Source organism: Austrofundulus limnaeus, unplaced genomic scaffold (genome assembly GCF_001266775.1).
Source record: "Austrofundulus limnaeus strain Quisiro unplaced genomic scaffold, Austrofundulus_limnaeus-1.0 Scaffold462, whole genome shotgun sequence".
NCBI classification, from domain to species: domain Eukaryota; kingdom Metazoa; phylum Chordata; class Actinopteri; order Cyprinodontiformes; family Rivulidae; genus Austrofundulus; species Austrofundulus limnaeus.
The window spans coordinates 325,207-337,459 of record NW_013952864.1 but is presented as its reverse complement, the minus strand read 5'-3'; the positions used below and the strand labels follow the sequence as shown (position 1 = coordinate 337,459).

The 12,253-nt window shown below is 40.6% G+C and overlaps 1 protein-coding gene across 1 annotated transcript; it reads left to right on the top strand.

Moving 5' to 3' along the window:
- The first annotated feature begins 542 nt into the window (after positions 1-542).
- On the top strand, positions 543-11,144 carry LOC106529742 (dehydrogenase/reductase SDR family member 11). Its single transcript, XM_014025234.1, has 7 exons — positions 543-722; positions 3,672-3,881; positions 5,811-5,905; positions 10,457-10,586; positions 10,659-10,751; positions 10,842-10,907; positions 10,995-11,144. The coding sequence occupies exons 1-7, from the start codon at positions 591-593 to the stop codon at positions 11,034-11,036; spliced, it is 768 nt and encodes a 255-aa protein (XP_013880688.1). The 5' UTR covers positions 543-590; the 3' UTR covers positions 11,037-11,144.
- Positions 11,145-12,253: the final 1,109 nt, after the last annotated feature.

Genomic DNA, 12,253 nt, shown 5'->3' with positions numbered 1-12,253 from the left:
GATTGACAGGATGTCTCCTTCTTGCTGCAGAACAAAGTTATGAGACATTTTGGAGACTATAGTCTCCAACAGTTGCAACCCCTTCAGAAACCACTTTAAGTAACTTAAACTAATCTTGGAAGTGTCACTAAATTTAGGCAGAGTGGTAAATTAAGAAGTACAAATACTTTGTTATTGTACTTAAGTCAAATTTTGGGGTATCTGTGCTTTTCTTGAGTAACTAATTCTTTTTCAGCCATACTTTTTACTTCTACTTCTTACATTTCTACTCCACAGTTATCTGTAACTTTTTTTAAAAAAAGGCAAGAAGTAGAAAGGCGTTACTTTTATTTAATTTTTGCTTGTTTTCATTCCAGCTTACACAACAAAAGTTGTTCTGATTGAGGTAAAACTTGTGAAAATGTGGTAAAAGTCTGAACAAAAGCGCTGCGTTTTACCGAAACAGGAAGTTCTCCGGGCAGAACAGCCAGGTCCGTGAACGCCGCACGATCACGCGCGCGCCTTTAAGAAACCCCGCCCTCGGGTCGGCTCGGTCAGACTCGGTTGTCCTTCGTGTCCGCAGCAGGTCTCCGGTGTCTCAGCAGTGAAAGATGGACCGCTGGAGGGGCAGAGTGGCTCTGGTGACCGGAGCCTCGGTCGGGATCGGAGCGACCATCGCTAAAGAGCTGGTCCGGTCCGGGATGAAGGTGGTGGGCTGCGCCAGGAGCGTGGAGAAGATCCAGGTTTGGTTCTGAACAAAACTTTTGTTTAAAGTGTATTACAATTAAAATCCTGATTGATGAGGCTGATTATTGGAGCAGATGCCTTTAAAATTATCACTTGTGTCAATAAAATAATAATTTAATTACTCTTATTTTGAAACATTTAGATTTTTATTAGATTTTTTGACTTTTTTTAATTTTCTATCTTGTTTTAACCTAAACTGCAGGAATAAACTTGTTTTATTTGAATATTTACACCACATCTGTATCTGTAATTCACCTTAAAACATTACATGAATGTGCATTTTATGTAATCCATTATATAATATTATATACAGTATATTATTTAGTTCACAGTCAGGAGAGAACATTAAAACACTGAACAATGACAGTTTGCATTGAATCAGACTGGTAAAGTAGATCTTTTGGAGTCTTTTTTTTTATCAGTTTGATTTCAAGACATTGGTGTCAGAAATAGGCCGACACACAGATGTATGTAAATCTAAACAGAGCTGCACATTATTTTATTAGACATTTTTAAATCTCCATTTCCACAGGATCAACAGCAAATTTGTCCTGAAATCTCACTTAAGTCGACGCTCATGAAGACGTAAGTGTCAGACAGAGAAAACACTTAAATCACTGCACCTTGTCTGGCTTTCTAACATCTCTGAGACTGAGGGGAAAGTGCTGAAAACTTTTGCACAGAGCTCTGTGAACCTGTCAGCTGCGGCTTTGCTCGAACAGAGTTGATCTTAATCGCAGACCTGGTCAGACCTGGTCAGACCTGGTCAGACCTGGTCAGATCTGGTCAGACTTCACATCTTCTGCACAATCAGCCTGTTGGTGAATGATGCTGCGATGAAAGTCTGGATCCTGCAGGGACTTGGGAGAGTCCAGGTCCACTCTGGTCCACTCTGGTTCACTCTGGTCCACTCTGGTCCACTCTGGTCCACTCTGCAGGGCCGTAAGTCCTGAGAGACCACCTGCTGTAACCGTCACTCCAACAGTTCTAACAGAGTAATATCTGGGTGTTGGGTAATGATAGTGTCCTTACAGTTCATTAACAAAGACATTACGGTGTTTTTTTTATGTACGGGGGTATGTAAGGGACAATTACTGGGTATTTACAAGGTAATGTATGGCATGTATATTTACATAATAATTATAGGGTATTTACATGTTATGTATTGTATTCCTTATAAAGTACTTACCCAGAGTGCTTACAGGGTAATGGCAAGGCTACATGCAAGGTAATTACAGAGGAAACTACAAGTTAAACCGAGTACTTAGAGGGATATGTACAGGGTAGTTATAGGATAATTACAATGTAATTGCAGGGTACTTACAAGGGTACATACAGGATATTTACAAAGTAAAGTCAGGATACTTGTAGGGATATGAAAAGTGTTCTTAAAGGTACTTAGAGGGTACTTATGGGGGTACTTGAGGATTGTTTACTAGGTATCTACAATTTAGGTTTGGCCCTGCTTAGCTGGTAGCTACAGAATATTTACAGGGTACTTATGGTAGAACCTTTAGGGTACTTACCAGAGTACATAAAGGGTGATTACAGGGGTAAATACAGGATGCGTACAAGGCAAACACAGGGTACTTAAAGATTAATGACAAGGTACTTACCAAGGTACATAAAAGATGGTTTGAGGGTAGTTATAGGGTACTTAGAAGGTGATGTACAAGGGCATTTACAAAGTAATTACAGTGTACTAATGGGGGTTAACACAGTGTTCCTACTGGGGGGTCTGTGAGGGGCAATTACTGGGTACTAAGGTATGTATGGCAATACTTACATGATAGATTTGGTTACTTACCAGGGTGCAAAGGGTAGTCATAGGGTACTTACAGAAGGGGTATATAGAGTGTTCTTACAGGGTACTTATGGGGGTATACAAGGAGCAATAACTGAGTATTTACAAAGTATAATCAATCATAGTTAAAGGCTATTTACAGGGTACTTATGGTAGTACTTAAAGGGTAATACCTATAGGATTTAGGCCGTTTAACAAAGTGTTCCTCTGTTCTGCGCAGCAGTTTGGTTTAATTTCTAACCACACCCTCTGTGTGATTTTAAAGCTTTTGTAACTTCCAGGCTGTGCAGGGTTATGTAATCTGCAGGATGGGCGTGTGGGATTATAAGTAAATAAAGGAAAAGCTTTCAGTGGTCATCAGGCAGACGTTATGCAACAGAATGAAAAGGCTGTTTTGATAACGTTTAGTTTAGACGTGGGAGAGTCTGGTTTTCAGGAGCAAACCTGACAAACGAGATCTTGTGTTTCGCTCCGTTAGTTTACAGCAACATAAACATTTTATATAAGTACATTTATCACTGTCTACTTGTTTTGTGCACGAGTACATAAACATTTCTGCTGCTTTTTAGGAATTACTTCACAGAAACTTTTTGAAACGGGGAAAAAAAATCAATGCACTCTTTATTTTATATACTCTCAAAGTAAAAGCTCTGCAAAGGCGGTTAGTTATCAAATATTTTTACAATAGTTTGCACAGATTACTGTGTTCCTAAATAGTTGTCTGGTATGATTAAGATCAGTTTATTATTAATAAAAGAACAATATAAATGTGTCGTAAAGTAATTTGTAATCTACATCTGCTTGTTGCTAAAAGGAGGTTCTGCAGTCTGTCCATCACACCTGAATCAAAGATTGTTTCAGCTTTTATCACAAAGGTTAAATTAGTTAAACATTAACTATTAAAAGTAATAAAATATTCCACAGTGTGACTAATATATAAAGAGATAAAATCATTTCAGACTGTTCTCATCTTGAGTTTTTTTAATTTGTCACTTTGTTTCTGATCTGGGTCAGTCCTAAATAACGTTTTAAGTTTACTTGCTGTTAAAGGAATAAATTACTTTCTACGTTTAATCCTGTAAACATGACAGGTGAGCAGTAAATTTTCAGATTAAAAGCAGGGAACTTGTTGTGATTTCAGAAACTGGCAGCAGAGTGTCAGGCTGCGGGCTACAGCGGACAGCTGGTTCCCTTCAAGTGCGACCTGAGCAAGACGGAGGAGATCGAGTCCATGTTCGCCTCCATCAAAGCTCAGCACAAAGGCGTGGACGTGTGCATCAACAACGCCGGCCTGGCTCACCCCGAGTTCCTGCTGAGCGGCAAAACCAGCGGCTGGAAGAACATGCTGGATGTAAGAACTCCCTGTGGTCCGGTCTGAGCAGCTGGTTGGGTTCAGTGCTGGCTCTAGCCATTTTGGTGCCCTAGACGAGTTGAAGCGCAACCCCACCCCCCACCCTGAACTAGGTCCCACCCACCCCCATTTGAACCCCTAAAAACAAGTTTGACAGTGTAAGGTACTATGGTAAACTTAGATTTATTTGCTTTCCCAGAAAGCAAATAAATGACAACATACATGTCAACTTGTACGGATTGTCCGTAAGTTATAAGGATTTTACATCATTTTGCAGGTATACGGACGTATAGGGCAATCTCACGGATTTTTTCAAGTCTTACGGATTTTTTTCAAAACCTCATTTCCAAATTTATCTAACATGTCAGAGCCTATAGGATGATTAAAAAAACAATAAATAACATCAAACAGCCATCTTCCAACCTGTTCTGCCGCTAGAAATAAGTTTTGAACTTTTTCCGCTCTATTTTCCTCCTGCTTCGCAGCGAGCGCGTTCACGTCCTGTCAACCTGACTCCCCGTCAGAGTGTCGGAGCAGGACAAGTCAGTGCAACGTCAATCAAATGAGAGAGAGGGTGGGGGCGATTGCTGCATTGTGGGGGGGGGGAGTGTTTTATGGGAGTAGCAGTTTCTTTTTCCTGGAATACTTCATTATAGTTTTTTTTTAAGACAAAGCTAAATGAAAGGGGCGCTTAGCAGAGTTACAACCAGGGATTACAAATAATTACATTTTTTCTTGTGCAGTCCGGCCCCCCCCCCCCTCCAGCAGATGGCGCTCTAGGCGACCGCCTAGTTCGCCTAGAGCCGGCTCTGGTCCAGTTTCAGCTCGGTTGTTTGGAGCAGAAATTAGGAATGTTCAGATAACATCCCAGACAGCTGTGGTTGAATCATGGGTTAGCTACTCGAATACATTTTCTCACTGACCCTTGTTGTTCTGGTTAGATTACAGATAAAACTGAAGACATGTTTTCTGTGAAGCAGTTTGGTGCTGCGAGCTGAAGTTTGAAAAAAAAAAAGCTGAAAGCTGCTAAAACTATATGAAGCAGAACAGTAGCAGAAAGTAACAAAATACTGAATAAAAATAGCTAAAGGCTGGGTAAATGTACCAAAAAACTAGCTAAAAGATAAAAATAGCTAAAACTTAAAAGTAAGAGTGGCTAAAAGTAAAAAAAGTAAAGCAAAATAGATTAGAACCTAAAAAGAGAAAAGGCTAGCATCTGAAAAAAAGTTAAACTTTTACTAAAAGCAGCAAAAGGTTAGCTAAAATCTAATTAACTAAAGTAACAAAAGGCTAGCTAAAAGCTAAAACAGCTAAGTTGCTAAATTCAAAAAATTCGAAAATGATACTTGAAAGCTTAAAGGCCAGCTTGTAGCTAAAAATAGCAAAAGGCTAGCTTAAAACTAAAAGCTAAAAATCTAGTTAAATGAAGCAAAGGTTTATATTTACGGAAGAGCAATGCATTCACAAAAAAAAAAAAAAAATAGTACACCTGATCTCATAATTACGAGATCAGGTGTCTATTTTTTTTTGTGCGAATTCAATGCTCTTCCGTATTTATTAAAGCTTAATGTGACAAAAACTGATTAATAGCTAGAATTAGCAAGAGGCTAGCTAAAAGCTAAATGTGACAAAAGGCTAGCTAAAAGCAAAAATTTGTTCCTTCATTCATTCATTAAAGAAAAATAAAATCTATGTCCAATAAAATCTAAGCACAAGTCATAAATGAAACGAAAGGAAGCAAAAAGAAGAAGAAAGAAATCTTATTATTTCTGCCTCTTTCCCATCAAAAGCAAGCATAAAAAAGTCAAATCCAGTGCTAGTTTAGCATATAAAAACTGTTTGGAAATAGAAAAAAACAGGAAAACTGTATATTTACAATCTACTGAACACTTTGAATAATCTGTTTTTATCATATATTTGTTTCTGCAGGTGAATGTTTTGGCTCTGAGCGTCTGCACTCGTGAAGCGTATCAGTCCATGAAGGAGAGAAACGTTGACGACGGCCACATCATCAACCTGAACAGGTGCAGATTTATCCTTTGATCTGTTACACATGCAGTATCATCCTCCTCATCATCATCATCAGCCGCGAACAGAACGCGTTCCACCTGGAAGGAGGTCTCCAGGTGTTCTGCAGTGGTGGAAGTTGAGCTAGGGCAAAATGCCCCCGTCCGACCCCAAGGATATTAACAGTWTTCTACAACGACTTCAGTTTTTAGAAACGAAGATTCAACGGCTGGAGGTGAACTTTGAGATCAACGCCACCTGTGGAAATGAAACAACTCTTTCTCAAATCAGCGGTGAGGTCGTTCACCCCGCACCACGCAGTTCACTCTGGATCGCTCAGGGCGCTAAGCCGAAACAAAAGTCTCACGCTGCAGATCCCATGAGACGACTAACAGGGAGAACACCTCACCTGGACGAAACAGCGTGGCCGGCTTTGAGCCGAAACCCACTTTCAACTTCATCACTTGCTCCGCCAAAGAACAGCAAACAAGCAGCTGGAACCAAAATGGCTCCACCGACCTCGCTCCCAGGGACAAAGCGACCAGCCCAAGCCTCGAAATACTCAGACTCCGTGGGAATCCCACCGAAAAACAGATTTTCTGCACTCCAGCCTGAGCCTCTGAGTGAAAACCCACCTTCAAACATCAACGATGAGGCGAGACCAGCACATCCACCCCGTGAAGCTCCGAAGGACAAAACGACCACCAGGAAAACGAAAGGTATGCAAAGAGCGCTTATTGTTGGAGATGAGACCGTAAATGGAATCAGTCATGTTTGCAATCCCAAGAAAACGAGAGTGGTTTCTTTTCTTGGTGACACTGTATCTGATTTGACTCGCAAAGTGCCAAATAGAGAGACAAAAATGGAGACTTTATTTGTGCATGTTGGAGCCAACGATCTAGCAAAGCAAAAATCGGAGATTCTAAAAAAGGACTTTAATATTCTTCTGGACACTATGGGAAAATTAAAAAATGAAGTTATTTCTCAGCGGTACAATTCCATCGCCTCAATGGGGAGACAAAAAACATTCCAGGCTGGGCACGATAAACAAATGGTTGATTAAAAACCTGCTTTGCCAGCTCAGTGACCTTCATCGATAACCTCTGGATCTACTGGCAGCGCTTTCACCTCTTTGGAAGAGGAGGACGCAATCTTAACAAACATGGGATAAGGCTGCTCACTGCAGACATTTTTCATTTTATCAACAAGAACAACAATGTGACCATCGCTTGAGAAGAACAGGGTCAAGGATGTTTGATTAGGATGGAAGCCTCTGCTTATCAAGAACAAACTATTCCAATACAAACTGATAGAACGACGGGGGAAAGAGCAACTGGTTCCCCTCATCCTTCCCCCCTCCCTCTCTGCTCCTACACTCATTCACAAGATCAGAGTTTCTCAGGAAGTCAATCACTAAAGAGAGTCCGGCTGCACCTGAGCCGCCTGAAGACGCCGGTGGAGGATCCGGGTCAGATAGGAAGGCGGACGGACTCTTCCTCCTCCCAGCAGGATGGTATGGATCAACAAGTTCGCTTTGGCACGACTCTCCGTAGCGTTAACATAGCAGACCTCACTTCATCTAAGCCACCTGCCTCTAACCTCCCTGAGGATCCAGCGCTCTGCATTTCTGAGGTCTGACACCGGGGTCCAGATACTATTTTTACAACCGTCAAACTGATCCCCTGCCTACAGGAACCTCAGATTGAAGAACTTTCAGCCCCCAAGTCATTTAAACTGGCTCTTTTAAACACCAGATCTCTCTGTGCCAAAGCTCTATTAATTAATGATTTCATCACCGAGCATAATATTGATGTTTTATTTCTGACAGAAACATGGCTGAATGATAATAATGAAGCAATCGTACTAATTGAATCAGCGCCTCCTACATATATTTTTTTAAGTGAGAATAAAAAACATAAAAAAGGAGGAGGCGTGGCTTCAATATTTAAGAATACCATGAACTGTAGTAAAATCTCTTTGGGCAATTTTATGTCTTTTGAGTATCTTGGAATTGAGGTAAAAGGCCACAAACGAACTTTGATGCTAACTTTATACAAAATCCCAACAAATGAGGAAAATTTCTTTATGGACTTCAATGAACTTCTACCTCTCATATGCATTGATTACGATTGTTTGATAATTGTCGGTGATTTCAACATTCGTGTTGACAAACCCCAAGACAGAGGGGCAAAAAAGCTAATTAATATACTAGAGAGTTTTGGTTTAACACAACATGTCAAACAAGCAACACACACTCATGGACACACACTGGACTTGGTTATCAGTAAGGGTGTAAATATTTCCAATGTCTCTGTAACTGATGTCGCCCTGTCTGATCACTTTGAATGTTCTTTATCCGTTAACCCACTTGGACAAACAGCTACTATCACAAAACGTACTTTCACAGAAAACGCAGCAGAGACATTTAATCAAATCTACTCTTCTTCCTCGCCCTTAACTTATAATGACGTAGATAAGTTGGTAGATGATGTTCAGTGCAAAATTTTAGATATCATTGATTACATTGCCCCCCATTAAAGTGAAGGTTGTGACTGGTAGGAAGAAATCTCCATGGAGAAATGCACAAACAGTTCTGTCTGCAAGACAACTCTGCCATAGGGCCGAACGGAAATGGCGTAAAACTCAACTACACGTTTATTGTGACATCTACAAGGAAAGACTACGTAACCATCACACAACATTAAAACATGCAAGAGAGGCTTTCTTTGCAGATGTCACAAACAAAAACACTAACAACGCTCGAGCTTTATTTGCTAATATTGACAGGCTCACAAATCCTCCTGTGATGCTGCCACCTGAACTTCAATCTAATGCCGCCTGCAATACGTTCTCCAGTTTCTTTTCAGAGAAAATTCAAAAGATCAGAGGATTAATCTGCACATCCACTCCAAAGCCAGTACCAACGCTGTGCTCAAACAAAACAAATGCAGGAAAAATGACCCAATTTCAACTACTTCATTATAAAACCCTAGAAGAAATTATAAGTCAATTAAGCTCCAGTTCCTGCTGTCTGGATGTCCTACCCACACATTTCTTTAAGAAAGTCCTGTCTGTTGTTGCTAATGATCTGATCCAAATAGTGAACTCTTCGCTGTCTTCAGGTGTTTTCCCCCAGGCTTTGAAAACAGCAGTTATCAAACCACTTATAAAAAAGAATAATCTAGACAAATCACTACTGCAGAACTACAGGCCGATCTCCAACCTCCCATTCATCAGCAAAGTTATTGAAAAATCAGTTTTTAAACAGTTTAATAACTTCCTAATAAAAATGAATTGCTTTGATTCATTCCAGTCTGGTTTTCGTGCTCACCACAGCACGGAGACGGCCCTTGTAAAAGTGTTCAATGACATCCATATAAATACAGACAGTGGGAGAACCACAGTGCTGGTTCTGTTGGACCTCAGTGCAGCTTTTGACACTGTTGACCACCACATCTTACTGAATCGACTGGAGAGTTGGGTCGGACTCTCCGGTCCAGTGCTCCACTGGTTTGATTCTTACATAAAAAACAGGGATTTCTGTTTCATTCGGAAACTTCTCATCAGAAAGGTCAAAAGTCACATGTGGGGTACCCCAAGGCTCAATCCTCGGACCCCTTCTTTTCAATATTTATATGCTCCCGCTGGCTCAGGTTATAGCAGGAAATAGGATTAGCTACCATAAGTACGCGGATGATACACAGCTCTACATCAGGATGTCACCGGGTGACTGAACCAATCCATTCACTGAATAGGTGCTTAGAACAGATAAATGTGTGGCTGTGCCAAAACTTTCTCCAGCTGAACAGAAATAAAACTGAAGTTATTATCTCCGGACCTCAAGAGGAGCGAACTAGAGTCAATGCGCAGCTTCAGTTGTTACAACTAAAAACCAGCGATCAGGCCCGAAACCTGGGAGTAGTGATGGACTCTGACCTGAACCTTCAAAGCCATATTAAGACAGTCACAAAGTCGGCCTTCTATCACCTGAAGAACATCTCCAGGATTAGAGGACTAATGCCTCAGCGTGATCTAGAGAAACTCATCCACGCGTTTATCTTTAGCCGCATTGATTACTGCAACAGCGTCTTCACAGGTCTGACTAATAAATCGATCAAACAGCTGCAGCTGATCCAGAACGCTGCTGCTCGCGTTCTCACTAAAACCAGGAAGAYAGAGCACATAACACCTGTTTTAAAGTCCCTTCACTGGCTCCCTGTAGCTCAAAGAATAGACTTTAAAATACTGCTGTTAGTTTATTAATCACTGAACGGTTCAGCACCACAATATATTAAAGATCTGCTTTTGCAGTACCAACTGTCTAGACCCCTCAGATCTTCTGGTTCTGGTCTGCTTTGCATTCCCAGAACCAGAACCAAACGAGGAGAAGCAGCGTTCAGTTTCTATGCACCACGGATTTGGAACAAACTTCCAGAAAACTGTAAAACAGCTGAAACATTGGGTGCCGCAGAAGTAAAATTCAGTACAAGCTAAGCTAAAGCCAGAGATCCAGTCCTTCAGTACACAGCAGTAAATTCTGACCCGGTCATCGTCCTCTTCTGTTCCAGTATCTGTGGCCACGTTGTGATTCCCAGCTCTGACATCCATTTCTACACCTGCACCAAGTACGCAGTGACGGCTCTGACTGAGGGCCTGAGGCAGGAGCTGCATGAAGCCAAAACTCACATCAGGGCCACGGTAAGACTTTGGCTGCTTTCTGGAACAAACGCTTTGATGTCCCAGTTGTTTCCTCACTCTCTCTGTCTGCAGTGCATTTCTCCGGGCGTTGTGGCGACAGAGTTCGCTCCGAGGCTTTACAGCAATGACCCAGAGAAAGCTGCCAGTTCATACACAACCTATAAAGTAAAAATACTTTATTACTGTAGATTTTATGTTTTTATATAAGTAATTATCCAGCTGAGGACTAAAACTGGGCATGTTTCTCTCCACCAGGCTCTGGAAGCCATAGACGTTGCCAATGCGGTCATCTACGCCCTGAGTGCTCCTCCTCATGTGCAGGTATTGGCCTGTTTTGATTCTCTGCTGTTTACACATTTCATCATGTCTGATGCTTTCTGTTTTACTGTGGGCATCTGTTTCCTGCAGGTTGGAGACATTACGATAAGACCGGTGGAGCAGCAGATGTAGAGCTGCGCAGCGTGAAGGCTCAGATTTAATCGCTGAATGATTCTTCCACGTGATTCGTTAAACGCGCCTGTCAAAGTAACAAGAATAAAAGTCTGACTTCAAAATAAAGTTTGCATCTCTTTATTACTCTTAAAAACATTTTAACGTTTTAAAGGAACATTTTCGGCTGAAATTACAGATTGAGCCAGAAGTCAAATAAGAGTTTTCCTAAAAAAATGGTGCAATAATTGGGTTTTATGACAAGTTAGCAAATATTAAAAACAGTGAACATAATAAGTGAGTTTAAGGAGACAAAGCTCAGATGATCTGCAAAAGAGACAAAACGAAACATTAGTTTTAACATATTATTAGTTACTGCTCTAACACAAAATACGAGGCTTTCCGTTTGCATGGATTCAGTAAAGAATGAAGAGTCGGAGTAAAGCTCATCGACAGATGTTTATGTGAATCGATGTGTTTATTTCCAGGGAAGTGCAGATGTGATCTGAACCAGATGTTCTGACAGTAGACGAGTTCAAACACGTCTAAATTTAGGATTGTTATTCTGCCAGGAAGACGTGACCCATGTCTGCAGGAGTATGTGGGACAGTATGTCTGACTGTAAATCAGGACTGGCTTGGCATTTTGTGTAACAAACATCCAGCTTTGCTGATTCAGTCTTATTTAAGTTGTGAAGCAGAGTTTATGTAGACAAAACTCAAACGATTGTTCAGCCTGCAAATATTAAAGGCAAGTTTAGCTTTAACAAGATGCACCTCTATTAAAAAAGAGCCCCCAGATGTTTTTACAAGGTATAACTGGTATTAAAAATTGCCCAGTAAACAAGCAGAAATGGATTTTACTTCAGAATGCTTTAGCTAGCTGCACTTCATCTCTCTTCCACAAGGTGGCAGCACCTCACAGGACACAGGTTTAGGAGTAAATGCATCAAAATACATTATTTTGCGGGTAGATGGAACAAAATTAGAATGCATGTCATTATTGGGTGATGTAATGGATTGTGTTACTGTGGAAATTTAGATGAAAAAAAAAACAAGTAACATTATTATAGCCTGTATAATATATAAAACACCAGGTTCTAATAAAGGACATTTCAAAAAAGATGTGATAATTTCATGGTGCATTAAATGATAAAAAACTGTGGCAATTTAAATATTGATGTGTTAAAAATTATATCTATATATATCTATATATATCTATATATATCTATATATATC

Bases quoted from the DNA above. Each gene is read 5' to 3' on its own strand.
- LOC106529742 (XM_014025234.1), top strand. From the start codon at position 591: ATGGACCGCTGGAGGGGCAGAGTGGCTCTGGTGACCGGAGCCTCGGTC. The intron at 5,906-10,456 runs GTGCAGATTTAT...CTTCTGTTCCAG, and splicing joins CACATCATCAACCTGAACAG to TATCTGTGGCCACGTTGTGA. The intron at 10,752-10,841 runs GTAAAAATACTT...TCTCTCCACCAG, and splicing joins GTTCATACACAACCTATAAA to GCTCTGGAAGCCATAGACGT.